The 24,564-nt window shown below is 37.3% G+C and overlaps 1 protein-coding gene across 3 annotated transcripts in view; it reads right to left on the bottom strand.

Moving 5' to 3' along the window:
- Positions 1-24,564, bottom strand: part of PITPNC1 (phosphatidylinositol transfer protein, cytoplasmic 1) — an 85,768-nt gene that overhangs the window by 14,210 nt on the left and 46,994 nt on the right. For all 3 annotated transcript variants that reach the window (XM_010578611.1, XM_010578612.1, XM_010578610.1), the window contains 2 exons: positions 15,842-15,913; positions 3,583-3,678 (listed from right to left, as the gene is read on the bottom strand). In XM_010578611.1, coding sequence (XP_010576913.1) covers positions 3,583-3,678; positions 15,842-15,913 — 168 coding nt within the window. The remainder of the gene's footprint in view (positions 1-3,582; positions 3,679-15,841; positions 15,914-24,564) is intronic.

Raw genomic sequence — 24,564 nt, 5'->3', positions numbered from 1 at the left:
TTTCTCAATTTGGAACCTCACATTTAAACTTCTTACAGGTTTAAAGATTTTTAGGGCCATGCTTGTAAAAAAAAAAAAAAAGCTTTATATAAGATGTGGCAGCACTGGTAAGTATTCTGGTGGCTACTTCACAATGAAGTTTGTAGATGGTCATTAAGTTAATTCTAAGTCATCTGCTTTGGAATACCCAGAATTGCTGCAGTTATACCTCCTCCAGTCTTCTACAAGGGCAAATCTTTTGACAGCAGAAATCAGTATACCTCCATGGAAGACAGAATTGGACTCTGTGTATGTGTTTGTAATAGCTAACAACTGTCTTCTGATTCACTGTTTACTCGGTGATTTAAGTCCTTTTGTGCATACACTGACAGATAAACCCTCTATTCTTAAGGGAATTCAAATCACTTGGATGATTCTGGTCAAGAGATCACTCAGTATTATTAGCAGAGGTTCCTTTAAAATGTTCTTCAATGTAACAACAGCTATCCATAAGCCTCCAGCTAACTGTATTTTTTACTTTTCAATTTTAGTTGATATTTAGAAGGACAGAAAAAGCAGATATACACAAAGTTGAATTCAATCACTTTCCCTTCAACTGTCATGACATTTTCATGGAATGCTTTTCCTCTCTCATCAGTACCAGCACAAGTCAAAATGAGCTATGCAATTCAAATCGAATATTATACATATGAAGATGTTTTATACATTTTGTCTTTTTATGTGTGAATCATTATTATGTAAGTTACAATGGAAGGAAGAATATAGATCTGTTTATAAGATTCATGTCAGGGCAACTGAAAAATAATTTTTTAGATCATAGGTGCTAGGAAGCAGAGAACGGTTGCTTCACTTGTTTGTCCTTGGATATCTCCTGAACCCTCCTGTGGTAGCTGTAATATTATTACCTCTATTGATGATACTGGTGTAATACATACACAATCATATCTTCTGTTTATATAAATGAGAAAAACAACACTAAAGCTGCTGTGGTTCATTCTGCTATAATCAGTGAGTTATCTGATGCACTAACTCAAAGAAAGGTCGCAGTCATATTGTAGAAAGGGTCTTTTCACACTGAGGGCACTGAAAAACTTATGATATTGACCCAAACAGTTTATGAAGGATAACTGAGCACTTTAAAGCTAAAAATAATGGAGAACACAAATACTAGCTTAATAGCAACTATGGAATTAGTGCTGTCTGCTCATAACAGAAATCGTCCATCTACAAGCAGGCTCATAAGCACTAACAAAGAGCAAGCAGTTGAAGCAGTGTGTAAAAGGTTTACATTATTTAAGTTACGTCTCTAATATACAGTAATACAACTAAATAATGAAATTTGCTGTTAAAAACTGAAGCATATTTTTAATTGAAGAGGGATGCACTTTTGTCCGCATATAAAAGAAATTTAAAGATCATTTCTAGAAGCTGCCAAGTATGCTGACCCTGATACAGAACCTGCTTAATTTTAAGCATGTGAAAGATCCATTGAAATGAAGAGATTACTAACATGCCTGAAGTTAAAAATCACTCTCATTGGACTTTCTGGATGGGAGTCAGAACACTTATCCCGTGGGATCTAATTCTTAAATCCTGAGGATTGTACTTCACTTTTAATCTTTAAACTTAGTATCAATTCAGATTAAATGATCTAAAAGCAGCCAAATTGTTGTTATTAGTGTAACTAAAATACCTATCTAAAGCTTACAGTAAATGGTTTTCAGTTATCTCTGAAACTGTTATATGGAAAACACAGACCGTTTCTCAGTTACATAGTTACTTTTTTATGCTGTTCTGACTGAAAACAGACAGAAATTACAGTTACAAACATTTAAACTCTTTTTATAGTCCCTAAATTATGTAAGAGGCCTCATCAGAAATGGGAATTTGGCTTCATGTTCATATGGTAGCATAAAAACCCAATAGTTTGTAAACTTTGGAAGATAGTGAATTCGACTATTATTTATTCAATATCAATTACAGTATGTGCACAGTTAAATGCTAAGGTGTTCTATTTTGTATGAATTCTGAAACAGAATTTGGTAGCCAACATACAAATCATCCATCAGTACAGAAAAAACAACAGATGCTGGGCTATTTTTGTTGTTTAAACCCATATAAAATTCCATTTTGCTTGGAATCAGGTCTCTAGATTTGTCTTTGAAATAACAACACAAAGACCCTGAAATTATCTTCTCACATAACATGAGGCTGGTTTTCTATATCATACAATTAATCATATGGAAATTATGCTTAATAGTTGGCTATTAAAAATGGGACGGAAAGCTGAAAAGCTAGATGTTACCTTCATGTTTTACAATTACTGGAAGTGCACACACTGAGATGAAAAATCTTACGTGATTTCTGTAAAACACAGTCAAATGCTGACCCGTTCAACAGCAGCAGTCATTCCTAAATGGAACCAGAAGACCATGGAATTCAGATAAGATGATGGGACCAATAAGCTGTTTCATGAGGTGTTATGTAATTTTGGGTATGAAACAGATGGATTTCATTATCTAAAGAAACTAATAAAATTACCTTTCATTCTACTATATACCCAATTTTGTTTTATGATCCGTACATAAAATGTGAAATAGGATCTATAAATGGAAGATAACAAGTACCTGACTTTTTTAGTTTGAAAATCACGTCTCCTATGGTATAGAAATGTATTCATTGGCAAGTCTTCATTTTCTATCCTAAAAATGATTATGTAGTCTCGTTTTGTATAGTCAAACAGCTGCCATACTCATTGCCAGCTATGAATATATACTTGGCTCCAGAGGCAAACCATATCTCCAAAATTAAATGCAAGCATAGATTTGATAGTTCCTCTCTAGCTACTTGTTATGAACCATCATTTTTCAAGTCTAAGGTTAAAACATTGAGACCTCACCTTCATTTGCATGGTGGCTGCTGATTTCCAAACAGTGAATTGCATTGACCTAAAAGAAACATGCTCTTCAGAGATGTGCACTATCAAATATACATGGGAGCAATTTCCAAGGGAATTTTAAGAGAGTGAATGTGTCTCCTGCCATTGATGTTTTTTGGCAGATTTACTGCAGTATGTAGAGTACTTCAGTCCCTCTTGGTCTTGTGTCATGGTCGCCCCTGAGCAACTGTGCATCAACCCTATTCTCGCTGCAGCATATCTGTCCTTTGCCTGGGCTTAGGCACTTTGCATGACTTATTAACTGGGGTGGGATGCAATTAGGGACAACACTAATGTTTAAAACTGCTCAGACCTGGAAACACTTAACTGAGCTTCATGATTCAAAGAAAAGTCCTTTTCTATTTTGAACGAATTCAGCTGAATATCAAAGGTCTGGTACAGGATATGTTCTGATAAGGGTATGAAAGCATTTCAAAAGGTTGGAGGAATCATCTACAAAAGAAAGTGTCAGACAATCTAGACAGAGAAGTTGCTATATGCTTCCCCTCTAATCGAAAGCTTTCTAAATACTGCTGACCAGCAACATGTCGTACCAAAATAAGATTGTTTTGATTCCTATCAAGGCTTTCCTGCAGCCTTTTACATTCCCTTCTTCACCATTTCACGATCAAGTTGTCTCTTACCTCTGATTCTTTGTAATAGCGCTCAGGAATTTCATCGCTGGCAATATCAATAAAGCAGACTTCTCGCTCCAAATCTTTAGCTTCTTTGTCAAAAATCTGCAAGAGTCAAAGAAATTCAACACTGTAACAGCACAACACCGTTACAAAATCCACCTGGAATAATGGTTACAAGTGTTTTCAATGACTTGTCCAACATAACGTATTTCAGGCTTGCGCCTGAACAGCTTCTGATGTAAGATACTGAAGTTTTTGCAGGGACACAGTCACATTCTCTAGCCTACTGCAAACATCAAAGGGAAGAAAACGGGTGTTCTCAAAATCATATATGAGCAAGGTATTCCTAAGGAAGATTAACAACAGTTTGAATGAATTATGCCGCAGACTTTTTTGGGGAACAATCCACTATGTCAGATCAAGAGACAGTGGACTGTTAAATACAACACATCGTTTTCAGTACTAACTGCTCACACCGCTGTTCTTCCTTGCACTTTTTGGAATGGAGACTTCAGTCACAAACAGTAAAGTCAATAACTAGGATTGGTTTTATTGTGTTCTCTAATCTTTGAACTAGATTCCATCACTGTGTAAAAAACCTGACTTTCTGGACTTTGGGTGTTTCCAGCCTTTTCAGTCTAGGGACAATAATGAAATGCAGGTGTTTTGTGTGAACGAGTCAGGCTAAGTTGCTGTTATACCGAGAATCAAAATTTTGGTTGAACTGCCCTCAGTGGAAGCTGGAAACTTCCACTATCCATCTGTGCACACATAGAGCTTATTTTCATTTTAATCCTTTAGGACCTGGTTTTGAATACCAAGTCTTTTGTTCTATGCAAGGCAAATGATGGGTATATTTTGAAAATGCAGGTCATTTGCATCTGCAGCGTAGTATACTTCTGTATCCATAATTTAATTATTTAGGCATCTTAGTGACCCATGTGGCTTATGCTATGTCTGCAATAAATTTCTACTCATGATTCTGGGACTTGGAAATAGTGACTAGTTAAAAGGCTATCATGAATTAGTGCCACAACATTCAGGGAAGTTGTGCATACACTGTCAAGATCAATAACAAGCTAACAATGTGTTTTTTCCTTTGGGGCACAATGTTCTATAGCTAAGGTTTCCAGAAAGCATAAATATTTTTGGGTTTTGTTGTTGGTTTTTTTTTTTAATAAATGTAGTGAATGCTCTGTTAATTTCATCCTAGAGGAACACTTAAAAATACAAAATGCCAGCAACTATTCAGTAACAAGAACGCTACTTTATTATTTCTGAAAGAAATGTGGCTGCCCATTTAAAGCATTCAAAGTGAGCAAGGGACTACAATGAAGAAGTATACCAGCTGATAGGGAGAACATTGCTCAGGAAATCATAATTCAAATAAATGAAAAGCTGAAGTTTGACTCTACAGTTTTAACTTGTCTTGGTAGTTAACAGTACTGGAATAAAACAGGCAACACTGAATGCTTACTGAACTGGATATAAAATGTTAACATGTCTGCAACTGCAGAAGAACAGAACAAAGGGAAACTCCAGTCTGTTTTTATTTGTGTACTTATTTTCCTTCTCCAATCCTTGTTTTGAAAAAAACTATGTTGATTATTTGAACAGATTTGAGCTGAGAGGTCCTTTTCCTGTTGTGCTCTTTCTTCGAATTGGGGTACATTTTTTTAAACAACTGTTATGTTTTCTATATATAATATAGGTCACTTTTTATAAGCTTCCTCGCTTGCTTTTTTCCTAAACAAATTCAGATATACAGAGCAGGCCCTCGATGAAATCAGTTGAACTATTTCTGGAACAATATGCATTTCACCATAATCTCTGAGCTTTAAATAAAATAATGGAGATTTCTCTTAAATGGACATTATCAGGTCAGCTGAGGCTCTGAATCAGTACAAGGTTTAAATACAAGCCTAATTAAATTTAAGCACATGCATATCTCTGCTCATTTGCAAGGACCTAAATTGGGACTGTTACCCAATATCTGATGTGAAGAAATGTGCCCTGCTCTGTCACAGGCTTGATCCACATATTGCACCTCTAAGTAATATAGTTTTAAATTCTTCTTCTCTCTTTAAAACGCTTTGATAGAAGTGGGGATGACAGATGCCTTTGCCAATCTGTCAAAACCAGGAGGAACTTTTCAACCATTTCAACTATTCCTTATTTGCTGCTTAGGCTATCTCTGACCATTTTCTCCATTCCAAAAGTTTGTTGAATGACATTCTCGCTTCCCTTTGCTGGCAGAAGTTGTTGTCTAATCATTTATGCTTCTCCCCTTCTTAGATTGTCCTCACAAGATTTGCAGATAGAGATTTAATCTTCTCATTCTATCAGCAGTAGAAAATAGGAAGTCATTAGAGAACAAGACTGATTTCTTTCTTAGCTTTAATTCTCTTATTGCCTCTCCTAGCCACATAATCTGGGATTGTCTTAAAACCTGTAGGGAGGATGGGTTTATTGCATTTGTGATCAAAAAGCCTAGAGAAACTTAAAAGTTTTAAAGGAAGAGATTAAAGGCCACGAAAAGAAGCATAAGGCTCCCAATCTGTGCAACTGTATTTGCAAATGTGCAGAAAATGAATGGTGAGAACAATCTGTATCCTTAAGAAGATGATGTAGAAAGGCAGAATATTAAATATTATATTGGAAAGAAATGGACAGGCTTTACATTTGGAAGCCAAGTAATTAATTGAGATTGAAATACATGATCAAATAGAAAACAAAGACATTCAGGCTGAAGCATCCTTTTTTGCTGTGATTTTTTTTTCGGGGGGTGGTGGTGGTGACAGCTCTTTTACAACAGACAGACATTCATACATTTCCACTTTCTAAGAGGAATGAAACCTCATCATTATTTAGACTCATTCACCCACAAAATGACAAAAAGTGGAAGAAAGGTTTTAATTGGGTCATCTTTACAATTGTCAATAATTTCTTTTGGGAAAATTTTCAAAACCCCCCCTGGCAGATGATTCTAGTACCTCAGGAAAGAAAGACCATACAGGATACTGCAGAAATATAAGTGCAGCTATATTTAAAAATCTTTCCTTCATTTTCCTCATGACCTACAATGACATGTCCTAGCACATACTTTGCTAGTGACTTCTCTTTGCCTAGTAGCCAAAGCCAGAACAGAAAGTCAGCTTATGAGATGATGGTAAGCCAACAACAAATTTAATATCTTTTTTCTACAAGCTCCTTTCCCATTCTTCTTTTTCTTCTATCTTCAGGCTAAGTTGCTGGCTTCAACCTCATTCAGAGGTATGTAATCCAAAATTTTACTTTTATGGAAAATCACCACAGCTAACTTGGTTTAGATGTAAATAGTATAAAGCCAGACTCTGCTGAATCCATTAAGTACATTCACACTGGCAAACTCCTCACTCATCTGTACTACTAAGACTCTGAGGGTCAAATCTGTGCTTGTTTGGCCTGGCTTTGTTTCATAATATATGATTCTCTCTTGTGATGTTTTTTTTCTATCAAGAGCAAAGAAGGTATTCAAGGGATTACCAGCTGGAAAGTTGTCTGTCTCTGTCTTTACTACAAAATGTTTTTTTTTTACCAGCCTAGATACAAGGAGTTTGTGGTCAGAAGGCAGCTAATTTGCATTTTAAACACTAATACATACAGGACTTAAAATTTCCTGTGGAAACAGTTAAATAACAGGTCAACTTAGAAATAAAGACAAGTTGTTAGAGATGAAAGTGGTAAGGCAACCTATATAGAAAATTCAACACTATAAACAAACAAGTTTGGAAATGGGTGTGTTTTTTTCTGAAAGCTATTTTTTCTGTCCCTTGTAAGGCTTTGGGTGAGACAAGATCACTATGTTTTCCTTACTTGATATGTTAGATTCCAGATAGTCAGCCATTACTGAGAAATGCAGCTAAGGCAGAGAAGTGAAACAGATAAGAGCTAAAAGATTTTTTTTTTCCCCAAAAAAGCAGAGCACTCCTAAATTAATTACAGGCGGGTAATATGGTAGCAAACATGATTATATTCCATACGCTAAATAATCAGACACCTGTGCCTACATACAGACTGAATCCAAAATGACTACGTTGTTCAATGCATAAATGTAATTTATTGAGATGAGAATTTCTCCTATAAATCAAATTTCCTCTTCCATTAAATCCTTCTTTGAGTTAACATCTACGCCTGAAAGCAATGTTCTTCCCTCTCTGCCTCCCCATTCCCTGCCCTGCCAACAAAGCCAACAGGCATTCCTATGAACTTAAATCTTTGCAGTAGCTGGATATCACAAGATGACATCTTAGTGGGATAGGCAGGCTATGACATGAATGGCATGACAAAAATATCTTTAAACATTAGAATTTGAAATGAAATTAAATTTATCTCTGCCTTTCTCACTATTATATTGATCACTCATTGTCATCAAGCTTCAAGAAAATGGAAGAAATACAGTATGCAGCTAGAAGAGCTCCCAAGCTTAAATGCATATATGTAACATATATGCTTCTTTTTTAATTCAAATATTGATATTTCACTGAAGTTTTTGGGTTTTCTCTGTATTTTCTCCCATCCCTGAAATGTAGTCTAGCTATGCAACTTGCAGGTATTTAGCAATTTATATGATGACGAGCGCTTTCTGTGAGCAGAATACATACGTATCCAGCATTTGTAGGATGGTTTAAATCTAGATTTCAGAGTATGTGAAAGTTAGAGGTATAATTGCAGTAAGGACTTCAAGAATGATCCTTTTTTTTTTCCCCTCCTATTAAAAAAGGTAAACTCTGGCACAAAACCTATTCTCCACCTTGAAATTCTAATCTCCTTAGATTGCCATCATCAGAACTACTGGCTAGTATCCAATTTATTATTACAGCATCCTTTAGCAGGCTGTGTCATCTGGTCCACTTTAACTTTCATTTTTCTGAAGGAAAATTTGGTCTAAAATAAAAGAACACCTACTTAGAACTTGATGTATGGAGTTTTATTCAGTGTATAACTTTTCAGTAACTCACGTTCCAACCTCGGTTACCCCCAAGGTCCATTAATTTACTTCTGAGATTACTTGGGGGAAGATTACAGGAATCGACCAATTTCAAACCTGTTCACTGGCTAAAATTATTTATGTGGACACACATAATTGGGAGCAATTCTTTTCTGGAAAAAGATTGAATCTCTCCCCGAGAGCAGTAAATTTGGCTCACTGAACGGCATGGGAATATCACTGTCTGCTGCCGAGTGGAAGAGGCAGTTACATATTTATCAGCAGCACTGCTCCCTGCTCCTTTTATCTCCATGTCACGACTCCTCTATTATTCCATCTCTTATAAAATATCTCATTTAGATTTGTACTTTCTGAACAGAGAAATGTATTTTTATGTAATTATGTCAAAGTAGCTATGCTTCCAAGACCATACTAGACTATCAATAATATTTACTGGGATTAGTTTTTTTAAGTCACATCTATTTCAAGTGCTAGATTTACTAATTAACTTCAGCAGTTCATTTAGAAAAATCAAAAAGTAGAGGCACAACCACAATACTTGTTCACACTCTCTGTCAGTATGGGCCTTATCTTATGTTCTGTGATAGCCATATGTGCTTGGGACATACTGTTTGTAGTTATGTTCAACAAAAAGAGAGCTCTTCGCACAGAAGGAATTTTAGGCTAAACTCTCCACTTGTTTGCCTGTATTTTTTGAGACTTATTAGAGGGGGAAAGCTTCACAAAATCAAGATTTTTCATTGCAAATTATACAGGACACAAACAGATACTCAAGACCATCATGCAGAAAAAGTCCATGTGCAAATAAAATCATCCCTAAAAGTGACCCTAGCTTTGATTTTGACATGTTTTGCAGCGATGCCTAGCAATCCTTTAGACAATTTACAGGATGATATCCTGTAGTGCAGTAAGGCTAAGCCAGGGCACAGCTGAATCCATTTCAGCTGAAATCAGTGTTTCATGGTTGTTTCCTTAAATAGCAAATTTAAATTTAATTTACATATGCTATATTGAAGTTTGTTACAACCTAGTTCTATGTTACTAAAATAGGAGACAAAAATAAGGGGAAAAAACCACCCTAAAACCAGCAAAACTAGAAATGGCTTTTCTTCTTAGCTGGCCATACCTAAAATTTATTTTACTTTAGTCAAATGTTTCACAACCAACACTTCAGAAATACACACTAAGGATAAAGCATGATGAAGCATCACTTGTAGGGCTGCAGAATTAGAACTCACCATCAAGAAAGGATTTTCTAACTTTAAATGATGGCACTGCAATTTACTTAGGTAGCATACCAAATAATATCTGCTATTAGCTGGCTGGTTTTAGTGTGCTCAAGCTATTAATGTGTCAAATGATACTGGTGTTAATTTATAACTATATGGAATACAGAACTACCTCTTGTTTTCATTTGGCAAATGGTCATTCTGAGACATGCATTTTCAACACTATATTATCTCCGAAAGGCAAGAAACACGTTGATAATGTATTTTTCTCTTGATTGACAAAGAATTAATGTTGTAGCTCTTATGACTTTATCAGCATTACTGAACCATACACTCACAAAAACTTGCCCAATGATACCCATACTTTGCAATCTTGAAATACAACTCTGCCTCGAAATCTTGACTCCACACCTTCATTACCCTTGACAATAACGTTATTCTTGCTAATATATATCATGGCCCTTTAACAAAAAGAAAGAATAAGTTATTTTAAGATCTTGCATGTTATTCTTTAATAATCAAGATCCAGCCATTGAGTTTTCCAGAGCAAAATGTTATGTTACAAAGAGCAAGGCACTGTTACATACAGTGAATTTCCATTATTGACAACTATTGGATCATTTTTACAAGCTGTACTTTTTTTACTTTCCTCAGGCACTATCAGACAGCAAAAATTCACTGCCCAAGTATTAGCAGAAATTAATTTTGTGACTAAAAAACAAAACAAAGCAAACCAACAAAAACCAGTCAAACATAATGATCCTTCTGCGACAAACAGGAAAACTTAAATGTCTCTGTAATTCAGTGATTTGCTTGAACAGTGCCTTCACTCTACCTTTCCTCTACCTTAAGCTACAGACTGCTTTTTAGAATTTTTCACCAGGACTAGACTGTGGCATGCAAGAACAGACACGGAGCTACAATGCATAAGATCACTGTGCATCGATTACAATATCTACTAGAGCCATGTGGTGGATCCTTTGTAATCAACAGAAAGCCTAAGTTGGTACATTTCCCACCAAAATAAAAAAAAAAACCAAAATGTGTCTCTGTACTGTACACTGAAGGAGTAAGAACAGAGATGGGAGAAAAGTGAGAGCAATACACCATTTAGAATAAAATTAGCCTCATGTGACATAAATACTGACCAATCAATAGACTGTTAAAAGAAAATAATATCTGTCCAAATAAAAAAAGAGGTTAACAAAGTCTGCTTATGAAAACCACAGACTAATCATTTATTCACAAACAAGTGATAAGTTATACCACTCCTGCCTGTGATTTCCGACCATTTCATTAATTAGATAACCTTAAGAATTTTCTTGTATTTAACTTGTGGTTTTAATACTCAAAACATAGACTTTGTGTATCTGTATTCAAATTCCCTAATTGCTAATTTTTCTTAGGGGAAAAAAAGTGTGCACTGAGTGATTAATACGCACTTTTATAGCTTGTCTGTGTTCACTGAAGCTCTCTGGTGTAGGCACCTGCACTTCCCTCTTCCCAGCAGTTCCCACTGCAACCTTGACTTACATAAGCAGCTAAAGATGCAATAGGGAAGCAGTATTTTCACATACTCTACAGATACCACCCACAGTGTCATTTACATTTTATAAAACATTCTAATTCTTATTTTAAATTACAAAATGGAATTTCTAAAAGTAAAATAAAAATAAAATTTCTCTTTAAACTAACAAGTTTACTTCTTAAAAGACCCGCAAAAGGAAACACTGAATGGCCTGACTCAATGGTCTAGTTTTTAACACTACTAATGAAGCTACAAAGCTGCAAGGTAGCAGTGACAATATTTGATGTACTAACATGCTCATCCAACACTGATTCTGTTTTTCTAAGGAGAGAGTTGCCATGCAAACGTCTAGATGCAATACAGCAAAATCAGCTGTGCTTTAGCACTACAAATCACAACTAGATGGATTTATGGTACTGCAATACTATCATCTATGCAAAGTTTTATCTAAATAAAGGGTTTTATTGTCCATTGTACTTTCTGGCAACATTTCTATTTTTTCTGCAAATCAAGTGCAAACTGAAACAAATCAGAACAACAGTGCTTTAAGCACATTTAAAATAGGTTAAAAATGATGACAAAGTCTAAGACATAGAAAAATCAAGTTCCAAAGCAGGTATTATTATCTTTCACTAGTTTCTTCTATCATGATGACTGGGAGAAAAAAATGAGGACTTTTGCATCAAGATATATTGCAGTAATTAGGTAGAATTTTACCAGACAACGTAACATGTTAAATAAAATAATTCTAATAACATACTAGCCTGCTAAATGACAACAGGAACCCCTGAACATTTATATTGCTTTCTTCCGCTCATCAATAGAATTAGTTAGTACCCTCATATCTAATTATTGCTTTTCACAATCAATATCTACTTTATTAGATAGCATGGAAATGAAGAACAGATCAGGGTTCAAAGATTTCAAAAAACCTGTATGATCTCAAAAAATTTATTTAGAAATGGTTGAGTTAAAATCAGACATGTAGTATTACCCTCATTACTGTAATATTAATATTCATTCAGTATATCTTGTATTACAACTGAAAAATTTACAGAAGTATTTTTTGGATTAATTATTTCTTCATCAGTCAAGTTTGACAGTCGCAATGAAGAAAAATACAGTGTATCTATGGAAATCTATAGAAATAGAGGCTATGTTTCCTGCTGTTTTCTGACTGAGCAAACATAGTGAAATTTAATCTAAACTTGTCTGATATGAAGGAGAAATACACATCACATTTTCTTAAGTGGGGTTTAAGCCTACCTATTGAGTGAGAGGAACAAGATCAACTCTTAGTCCTAATTCCAAGTTGTTTGGTTTAACAGAAATCTCTCCACTGGCTCAATCACGTCTCTCCGTATTTACTAACCTTCCAGCATTTCAGTGCTGTACCAGCCACATCTGTGTCACCAGATCAATGTCACTGGATCAACAGCAAAACCTGTAGATCTTCCACTGGTTTATTGTGTTCATACTAGTCAATAGCATAGCTCTCAGAATTACAAAATCATGGAAATTAGGATTGGAGTGCAGCCCTCTAATTCAGCTTTTCTTTCTCCTCCTCAGTTCAAGTAAGGGTCAATTAAATCTGTTAATCTTGGTAAATACTTGCCTAGTCTGTGACTCAGGTACCACAATATGAAGGTAATATAATATTACCCCACTGGCACTCTGGTAAAAATTACTTTTGAAGAGCTGGATTCAAGCAGAGTAAAGATTCTTTGATTTACCTCATCTGAGTATCCTACCTATGTTACTTTCACCTTAAATTCACTGGTTGGGTACTATTCAGGGCTTGATTCATAGTATTTTAGCCACAAAGCTGACACACAGAAAAAACCTGAAAATTCACTGATTAAATAGCTTCAGTTTTTCCTCTGTTAGGCATCAGTACAGAACGTGTCTTCTCACTGCTGACATTATAATGTACCAGAAGACTAGTCTTCCCTAAACCAAAGGTGTGGGCTTGCTCTGAATTAAAGTGCTGCCAAAAAGCAGAGGTGAACATTAGAGAGTGCATAAATTACATAATGTTCATATAGTTGGTATTCTAATACACTTCTTTGTTTTCCTCTCTCACTGATCTGGCTTAGACTAGCAGTGACTGAAAGTTATTGGTATCTGGTGGCTAATAGATGATCTCTGTCATGTTCCCATTGGGAAAGTGTCTGTATGCCAAAAGCACTATTCAAAATTATACCTTGTTCTTTTACATGTAATTATTCTGCCATAAGCAGCACAACAGCTGTCAGCTTTATTAACACGCAGGCTCAAGGCAGTTAGGGAAATGTACCTCCCATCTGGAGAACAGAACACTTCAACCTTAACAAGGCTGCTAGAGGGACACCCCTGGAAACTGAAAGGCTTTGTGTCTCAGACCCCTTAAAAATCTGCTTTACTGCCTTCTTTCTCAAGAATGAGTTTAAACACTCCTTCATTAGGTCTCTGTATTACAGATCAAGTTTCCAGACATTTTAACCTGTATTTCACACCTATAAGAAACTTCTTCCCATAAGTCTGCAGCAAATGACTGTTTAAAGTGTACCAAAATGAAACATATATGTATTGGGTTTGCATGGCAAGGTTTAGGTAGCAGGGGGGTTACAGGGGTGGCTGCTGTGAGAAGCTGCTAGAAGCTTCCCCCATGTCCGACAGAGCCAATGCCACCCAGCTCCGAGAGGGACCCGCCGCTGGCCAAGGCCGAGCCCAACAACAACAGTGGTAGCACCTCTGGGATAACAGGTTTAAGAAGGGGGGGGGGGGGGGAAATCCCTGCATAACAGCAACTGCAGCTGGAGAGAGAAATGAGAATACGTGAGAGCAACAAGCCTGCAGACCCCCAGGTCAGTGAAGAAGGAGGGGGAGGAGATGCTCCAGGCACCAGAGCAGAGATTCCTCTGCAGCCCGTGGGGAAGACCATGGTGAGGCAGGCTGTCCCCCTGCAGCCCAGGGAGGTCCATGGTGGAGCAGATCTTCACCTGCAGCCCATGGAGGACCCCACGCTGGAGCAGGGGGATGCCCAAAGGAGGCTGTGACCCCATGGGAAGCCCATGTTGGAGCAGGCTCCTGGCAGGACCTGTGGGGAGAGGAGCGCACGCTGGAGCAGGTTTGCTGGCAGGACTAGTGACCCTGTGGGGGACCCACGCTGGAGCAGTCTGTGCCTGAAGGACTGCAGCCCGTGGAAGGGACCCACGCTGGAGCAGTTTGTGAAGAACCACAGGCTGTGGGAAGGACTCACGTTGGAGAAGTTCATGGAGGACTGTCCCCATGGGAGGGACCGCACGCTGGAGCAGGGAAGAGTGAGGAGTCCTCCCCCTGAGGAGGATTGAGCAGCAGAGAGAACGTGTGACGAACTGACCCCAACCCCCATTCCCCATCCCCTGTGCTGCTGGGGGCAAGGAGGTAGAGAATTCAGGAATGAAGCTGTGCCCAGGAAGAAGGGAGGGGTGGGGAGAAGGTGTTTTAAGATTTGGTTTTATTTCTCATTACCCTACTCTGATTTGATTGGTAAAAAATGAAACTATTTCCCCAAGTCAAGTCTGTTTTGCCTGTGACAGTAATTGCTGAGTGATCTCTCCCTGTCCTTATCTTGACCCACGATCCTTTTGTTGTATTTTCTCTCACCTGTCCAGTGGAGGAGGAGAGCGATAGAGCAGCTTTGGTGGGCACCTGGCATCCAGCCAGGGTCAGCCCACCAGAGTCCTTTTTTGGTGGCCCATATGGGGAAACCTATTTGTGTATTAATCCAAGGGTTGAATCTTTACATGCCTGGCTTTATTGAACGTTATTCTTTTCTTGCAAGTTGTATGACTCTGCTTTGCTCCCTGTCAGGGCAACAAAGTCCTACTGACCTCCTGCCTTCTATTCCTGAGCATCTCCTGATCAGCAGCTGCTTGGCTACTCACTCCCACCCTTCCTCTACAGAGGACTTTGCATAGCTAATTATTATCCTTTTCATCTCTAAGCTCTTAACTCTGAGAACTTTTTAACTTCTGGTGATTGCCAAAAGCATCACCTCACTAGTCCAGCCATTGTTCCCTTGAAGTTGTTTACCAGGATCTCTCATCTCTGACCATTGTTTAGTTTCCTGTTTGCTCTTCCTAACAGCTCCTTTGAATTCAACCCCCTTTACTCATAAAGAATAATGTGAAACAGATAAAGTAGAATACAATTACACCAAAAAAAAAAAAGAAAAAAGAGTAATCTTTTTAGTCTCCATAAATATTCATCAGGACTAAATTCACATATGTAAATTATGTTGTGTTTAGAGAAGTAACAAGTAGAATGTGAGATGCAGAAGGGAAGTTATGTACACGAATCTTTAATTTCATGGTGCTTTAGAGGTAACAACTGTGCAAGCTGACAAGCTGCTTAACGAACAGGACACCCACATAGGTGCAACGATACAAGCCTGATTAGGCCTTTTTCCCAGAGTGAAAGACCTACAACCCCCTGTCATAGACCGTGATTAACTAAAAGGATTAGATCAAATTTTGCAAAAGCCATCATACTTACACTGTCATTGCTTCCTTTGTTGTCCTCGTATTTTGTCTCTATATGAATGGAGAATTTAGGCAAAAATGAACACTGCAACAAAAGAAAAATGTTTGACATAAAAATCATGCCTTGCTTCATCAGCTGACATTCAGTACATCCTGTTTTTATCAGCTTTCTTATTTTTCTTCAGATTACTTCAAGGAAAAAGAGTAAATGTACACAGAACATAATAGCAAAGGTTTTTATGATTCTGAAGGAATGTTGAGATTCTAGCTAAAAGTTGAATATTATAATGAAGATATAAATAAATTACTGTAAGTACTCTGGAATAGCTAGATACAATAGTTTTCATGCTTGCTATTTGTAAGAGTACAAATGTCCTGAATGTCTTACTATAAATTCACTTCACTAAGATCTCGAGAGCAACCAGATATTCCTCATCATAGATTAGTCTATCCCCCATATAAAATAAGTCAAGGACACTTCACTAGCTGCAGGTGCTAACCAAATGGACAACAATGCTTTGATGCGTGAGGGTTTTTTCTAATTTTCAGTAAGAAATTAATTTTAGCATAATTTCCTATTAATGAAATTAAGATGGATTATGAGCTGCTGTGGAAATTCTTTTATACTAAACCCAAATCAATCTTTAGATAATAATGCAATAAAATTAAGAATGCACAAATATTTTTCTATTTAAGATAATATTTCTGTATTTTACATGGGAATAAATTTATTTTTCTGTCTATTGCTTAATTTAGTTTGTTTATCAAGACTAGAATTTATAATACCAGGCAACATAATTCCAGTTGAAAAAATATTTCAAATATCTTTCTTTAGCATTTTACAGTTCTTCTTTCAAACCAGCTTTTCAGTTAGGCAGATAGAGTAGCTAACAAACTCTGAAGGATACTAGATCAGCATCTTTACTACTAGTCATCAAGTCTTTTCTTGCATTAACTGCCAGTGAAACTGAAGTGCCAGTTCCTTGTATGATGCATCACTAATACCCTATGGCAAAGTGTCTTTGTAAAGACTATGACTAATGTGCTGTACATACAGATTATACAATGAGGACATTATGATGCCTCAGTGTTCACATTGCTGTTGGTCCAAGTTTGGACTTGATCAAATTCAGAGTTCTTCTAAGGGAGGGGCTGATGACTAAGAAAAGAGGTGATTTAGAGGGCCAACTGTAGTGCAACAAAATTGAAACGTGAAGCCAGCTCCTTTGACACTGAAGAAAATATATTCCTGATTCCTTGGATATCACCCAACAAGTCATTGTTCAATCGTCTTCTGATCATAGGATATCAAGTATTCAACAAGCACATCTAGAATCAATCCTTGTTGAAAAAATGAGTGAGAAAGTTTTGCCAAAATGAGATTCTGGTGCCATGGAAGGCTTCTGGTCAAACTGTCTCACCGTTAACATAATGAAATACTCCCATGTTACACGTTGCTCCTGCAGATGCCCAGACCACACAGGCTTCTCTTCAGATCTTACAAATGTTTTACTTTTTATTAAAGATTTCTGTGGAGTAGCACATTTACGAGTTTCAGTCCAACCTAAACTGTGACTAGCTCTCAGCTATGCAACTTGTTCATTGAGTGAATATGTGGGAGGAAAAAAAATTAAAAAAAAAAAATTAGCAATATGTGGAGTGCAGGATGGAGCAAGTTCAATGACAGGTCTACTAGCTCCTATTACCTATATTTCGTGGGCAATTAAACATTTCCTATGTATACATCTCAGGAAGTGCCAGCTGAAAACATGGGATATTTATAAGCAGTCTGTCAGAACTGGGGATCTTGTAACACAGATTAACACCAAAAAAATCCAGATATTCTCTCAATTGAGGTTTCACTGTGTATCTCAGTATGTTCCCCCTATTCTGACAGACACCCAAAGGCATCTGCATGCAAAAGCCTTGGCAAACAGTAGGCACTACAGGGAGAGAACTTGGGAAGGGAAAAAAAAAAGCCAAGGTTTGCCATAAGGTTCTAATTTTTACCTCAAAAATTAACCAAAAGTTGGAATGAACATTCTTGAACTACCTTTATGTTATCTGGAAGAAGAAATTAATAAAAGGGCTTGATTAAAAGAATTCTTCAATCAAATATTCCTGGAGTAAGGAAAGTTGTAAATGTGATGTTACCAAAAAAATAGGGAATGACCCAGGAGACACAGGGATAGCACCATGTCCTAAAACAACGTTTGATGTCACTCAGAGGATTCATATTCAAATGGCATAAACCAACACTCTAGTTGTTTTTCGTGTTTGCAGGAGAACATGGAGGGTTGAAAAGTAAATTACCACTGGAGGTGGATTATGAAAAGCAGATTTAAAAAAAAAAGTGTATAACCTAATGACAGACATCTACTGCACAGTTTTTCGAGCATTTGGAAAATAACTACATAGGTGCTAGGGTGCTAAAAACATGGGTTATTGATATCAGAAATTTAGTGCATAGCAGCCTTGTATTTTACAAAAATGTCTATCTACAGGGGTCACGGTCCAGGTGTACAGAGCTCTTGCTGACAACAACCTAGACCTCTGCATATGGGCATCCTGTGGGAGGGCATCCTTGAGGAAACGAGAGGAGACTTTCATTTAATATTTTATCAGTAGTTACTAGTACTGCTTACTGAATTGCAGTAACTGGTACTGCACTACTGAGGACTCAATGCTTAGGTCTGAGCAACAGCTTTTAGAAACATTTTCACTGAAAATAGTAGAGATGTATGCCATATCACCTACGATATACTAATTGTTTAGAACAGTTGTTAGGAAAACACAGTTTACTAGCATCATGTCTGCATATTTCAGGGTTGCTGCTCTAGGCAATGATTTACTTACATGTTAGTGTGTGTTAAGTATCTGCCCTCTTGATCTGAAGACCAAAATTTAATTTGCTTTGCTACACAATTACACAAAATCAACACTCCTTAAATAACATCTAGTAATTGATAAAAACAGAAAACAGAATGACATCAATGATCTATCACTAGTGGAAGGGTCATCAAAGCTATAATGCTTGAGCAGACCAAGTATCTAGGTCCGAGCTTTGTGAGTTTGCAAACTTTTAAGTTATACAGTCTGAGTCTAGTGGTTTGTCGGAAACCTCAGTGGCTATGGAAACTGCTCTGACTGTGCTGACAGCTCTGGGCAGTGCAGTTCTCTCAGCTCTTTTAAGTAGTAGCAAGGTCCACCACAAGACTTGGTGCTGCTCTCATGGTCCCATTGTCAGGTTTGAAAACTCCATTGACAGAAGGAACTTCAGTATAGCATCTTCCACATTTACAGCTAACACCCTTACCAAAGCAGTCCTCATCCCTGGTTCCGATTAAAGTATCTTTACTTATGATCTAACTATAGAAATTCAGGAGTTGTTGGATGGAGTACATTTTTCAATACTCAAAACCATTTTTCTTTATCAAAATAGTTGCCTTTACGTCACAGTTTCAGGTACAGTGGAGGACAAAAATGCAAAATACAAAAAACTTTTGTGCTGTTGATTTGAAGCATGGCTACAGTTTCAGAGGAAATTTTGAATAAAGCCAAATGCCAGATTTCCTTTTTACCTTGCTATTAAAAAAATACCCACCATTTTCAATCATTGCGTAGAGTTTACCAGCAATGAGTCAGATCATGATACTTTGAAAATGCAGCTGTTTCATATACTGAACTTAAGGCTACATTAGGCTGCCTGTAGCACTTCAGCAAGCCACTGCTTGAATCTAGTTGTTTCCTGTGACCCAGAATCTAAACTCTAATTAAAAAAAAAAAGAGATCTTCTAATCTTGTATTGCAAAAAGGAAACATTATGAAAAGACTAAGGATCTTCAAAGTATTATAAAAGAAGAATTGTGAGTGCCATTTACCTCGAGCCACCTCATTAGAGAGCAGAAAGTCTTATTTTGCACAAAGCTATCAAAAGTCAGCCTCCCTGTGTATTTAGTATAAAGGCAAGGACTATAACAATTTAATTGGAGATTATAAATGGTGACATGAATTTACCCCAAATGAAAACTAAAATTCACCAAAAAATACTCCATTGCAAATACATCTCTTGGAAACTCAGCTGACGGACAACCACTGTTTTAGCAGCTATGGGGGGTCTCACTGGCTTCCAGAAACACTTAGCAGGGTCCAAATTTCTGAACATTTCACAGAATGTGTCTCATGATTCATCAGCTGCACTCTGACTAATTGGCAGAGGGCTCTGGCAGAACCAGAAAACTGTTTATGCATCATTCAAAAGACTATTATTCATCATGCAAGAAGTTGTTGGGTTTTTCTCCCCTCCTTAAGTGGCTGCTTATTTACTTAGCTGGGGATTAAAAGTGTTATGCAACAGTCAGAATCAAACTTGGGAGTGAATGGTAGGTAATAAACCGTTTAGTAATTTTTTTTTTTTTTTTTTTTTCCCCTCCAAAGCACCACTCCCTTTCTGCTCTGCCTCCCCTGGGGGTGTGTGTTCTTCCAGCACAAACCTGGCAGCCGATCGATACACTGAGCACACGCAGGAATGTACAGGGCAGTTTTCAGTTTTCCATCTCACTATCTCTACAGTTTGCAAGGTTCCTCTTTGAAAAAAAATAGTGGCCAATTGAATCTTTAACTTGAAATTACACTTAAATTCTACATAATAGGACAAAATCTTCAGAGTCCTACTGTCTTCAATTATAAGGTTTCTTTGTGTAAAGCTCTCAAAGGAGGTGTCTTTTCTATTGTCACCTCCAGATTTTTTAGATGTGTTATAAACTCCTTAAAAATTTGTTATAATCCAGTACACCTGTGACACTTAAAAACAAATAAGGAGAATATTCTGGATTTTTTGTTTGTATGTTTTCTTAAAACTCTCTATATTTGGCACTCCTTTTGGAAGAACCAGGAGAGGTATAAGGCTCAAGACAGTAACCAGTGAAATAGCTAGAGTCTGTAATAGTAATCACCACACATAAGCATGGGTATTTCCAGATTAAAATAAAGTGAAATGAAAGCAGCATACGGAAAACACAGACCGCAGTTGCATTTTCAATTCACTACAGATAACCTCTTGAAAAACGAAGGGCCTATTTTTAGCATGATGATTGATTAGTGTTGCCATAGCAATAAGCAACACTTACAAGAACAGAGTAGAAACTAAGTATGCCAAAACACTTGCCAAAGTCTTAAAGAGACAGTCAAACACATATGGTGTTTTACAATCGTTTTATGGGGAGGACTGTAAAAATAACCTTCCCACAGTAATTACGCCTGAGGTGGCTGCAGGAATTACTATAGTTGCCAGTAAATAGGGTGGAGAGAGGGTAACTGAGAAAGGTTTTTTTACCCTCTGTAACCCGCTTTGTATGACTGAGTGCTATTTCATCAATACTGTTTTAGCTAGTTTCATTTTCCATTAGGTTTCTTTCTGCAGAACGTTTGAAGAACTGCTAGAGACCTCATCATTGCCTTCACTTCTGCTCCTTGTGAACATTAATCCACAATCCTTGGGAGTTATTTTTGTACAGTAAAAATTAATCCCACTTTTTTAAGCAGCATAGGCATATCCCCCTAAATCTTAACATTAAAGCCTGGAGAGGCAGACATTGCATGTAAATGTTCTCTCTGATCTCCCACCACTTTTCAGACTGATGAATTTTTTTTTTTTAATATGGTCACGTATCCATTATTTTGGCAACACAGGTGGAACTGGATCCTTTACAGAGCAATCTCCATGGAGCCTAGAGGTAAAGAACACAGTAACTGCAATGAGATGAGACTGGCCAAGCAAAATTAGATTTTAGTGGGGTAACTTCTAGGTACCGCATCCTTGTAACTCAAAACTTTTGGGCACTGTTTTGGTAGTTGGTGGGTAACAACAGCATTTCTTTATTGAAGATCAAAAACCCAGAAAAGACAAATGGAGTCCCTACTTCTCCTTAATAGGCAGAGGAGAAGTGGGGACTATGGGGCAGTGGAAGGTGCCCAGACTTACTGAGGCAGGAGGGAATGCCCAGCACAGCAAGGGGCAAGGAGGGAAGACAGGCAGACACATACACACCAGCCCTGGAACAATAGGGGGCATTTATAAATAAGAAGGATGGATAGCATGGGAGGAGGGATGTAACATGGGAGATTGCCAATGCCTCTGGAGAATGGTGAGGACAGACCAGAGAGAGCTGTATGAGGGAGAAAAATCAAAATCACACATGGGTATGGATAAGAAGATGTTGTCTCTACAGTTTACATGCAACAAGATATGTGAAGATAATATAGTGATGTCTCTACAGCATGTTTTAAATTAGAGTATTTCCTTTGGCTATTTACAGAAAGAAAAGAGTTTCTTTAATTGAATATTCAAAATTCTTTGGAAAATGGCCACCATGTTACTGACTACCTTCAGAATACTCTGGCAAGCACTGCATGGGAGCACACAGAGCTACTATGTGATACAGGTTACTTACTACACAAGCTAGCATCAATCAGGATGACAAAGCTGGAAGAGAATAGATGGCAAGGGCTGAGCAGGGTGATGTCAGAATTTGGAAGATGTGACTCAATGAGAGGGAGGAGAATTTGGAAAGCAAGATAAGCACAGGAAGGTGGCAAAGAGCAGAAAAATTGCCTTTGAGCAGAAAGAGTAAGAACAATGCAAAAAAAAAAGGCTTGAAAATATGCAAGGGAGTTAAATTTTCATAAACAAGCTCAGAAAAAACCCTACAGTTTGTATTACATACAATAACTTGAAGATGAAACATTTGACTAACAATTACCTCCAACCACTATGAAACTCAGCACTTATCTCTGTTTCTGCCTTCCCTTAGAATCTCCTTCTTTGATACATGGGAACAGTAACGCGTTTATTGAGGAAGATCACAAGTGAGAAGCAGTGTGTGCAAGTGAAAATGACAGTCCCATGAATCAGAGAGGGGTTTGGGTTGTTTTATAATAAGCTAGTGGTAGAAAAAAGGAATTCTCCCAAGCAGTTTGATTTACTCTGTTTCAATGAGATTAAGCTATTAAATGACAATACAGGTTTGCAGCTTTCTAAAAATATATTATTTGTTTCTTATAAATACTACAGAGGTCCTTCCTTTTGCTAGAATCTCTAAAGGAACCAAATATGTGTTTTACTAGAGTAATGTCACCAGTTAGCCTATCTTCTAAGTTAGGGGGTGAGAGAGGAAGAAATTTGGTAGTAACCTTGTATTAGGCCCTAATCCTGCAACACAGATTCTGTTGCATTTTTGATGCAGACTCTTCATATACTCAAGCTGGAGAAAAGTTTGTGCACCTTGTGATAGGTTACATCCAAATTTCAAGCACTAGTAATCAGATAAAGAGAACACAGGAAAAAAACTCTGCAGATTCCTTGCAATGTTTACCTGAAACAACTTTTTTCCTTCTCAAGTCATCTCCTTATAAAAATAACAATTACAAAAACATTCCTTCCACATAATTTACTTTATGGATAAACTGGCAGCTGACTAAGTGAAGGACAAAACATGCCTGTTCTCAGAAGTAATCAGAAACCAGCAGGTCAATAATGGAACATTTAGCAACTATCACTCTGGGGCCTTGACACATACCAGATGAAATAATTTTATTTGCCTCAGTCATTTGCTGTAGAAGAATTAGTGTCATTGTGATCCATCATCAAAGGAATCGTTGTCTCCTGCTTTCTGTTCCATAACTGTTTTTCATAAATATTTTGAATTTATATCCTACTCCTAAGTTAATTTAAGACGTTGGCAGGTTGAAATAATTCTCTTCCTCCTTGCAGAGTAAAACATGCCATTTTTAGTGTTTATTTTGCTTTATATACTTATAATTGTGAAACTAACAATTGGCCATAAATTATGCATAAAAAAAGATGTATCCAGCTGTTTTTAAATTTCTGCCCCAGAATTGAAGTATTGTTAACAACACTGAAGCTGTTCAGATCAGACAGCAAAACTATTTGAATTATCTCTGGTAAACAACTGAACTGCACCTTCAATCTCAGAAGAGTTTGCTTAAATTCTGTTTGTATTTTTCCTAACCTATTTGTACTCCAACTTGATAGCTAAACTTCATTAGGCTCACTGTCAGTGTACTTTGATCATATGAATTTTTTGTACCATGGTTTAATCACCATACATTTCTGATTTGATTATTTGTTTGCTTGAGGCTCCTCTCTTCTTGTCCAGAATCTCAACTGTCACTTGAACAGGTCAAATGGATATTTGCTCTGTGCTGCTTATTGTCTAACAATATCCCAATGCAGGTAAAGAAACTTAGTTCTGTGCAATCCTTTTTTGTTTGGTTTGCAGTAAAGACAGGTTTGCTCTCTAGTTAATTATTTCTAACCTAGCTGGACAACCTCAGAAAGAAAATAAGAAAGCCTCCTGAAAGTTCATTCTTGTCCACATATCTAAGAATAGCATAAATATTTTACACTAAAGATACATATTTGCAAATACTGTTACAAGCTGGCACATAAGGGTTTGTGGAGAGCTGCAAGGCATCTTTCCTCCATCCTCCAAGCGAAAAAGGCTTCAGCCTGTCACTAGCAAAGGAATTCTTTCTAAAAGCCAGCAGCTAGCAACACCCATTCCCCAATAGCATGTGTAGCTTGACAGGAGGCACTCACCAGTACCCAGGTCCTGTAATCAGTCATAGAGCGGAAACCCTAGGAGTTACTTCAATAGGGCTCCCTTTCAGCTGTCTCCCAAATACAGCATCCCAAATTTATGAGCTTAACATCAA

This window comes from Haliaeetus leucocephalus, unplaced genomic scaffold (genome assembly GCF_000737465.1).
Source record: "Haliaeetus leucocephalus isolate CR32 unplaced genomic scaffold, Haliaeetus_leucocephalus-4.0 Scaffold646, whole genome shotgun sequence".
In the NCBI taxonomy this organism is placed as follows: Eukaryota; Metazoa; Chordata; class Aves; order Accipitriformes; family Accipitridae; genus Haliaeetus; species Haliaeetus leucocephalus.
Note: the sequence above shows the minus strand (reverse complement) of the source record. Positions and strands in the feature narration are given on the sequence as shown.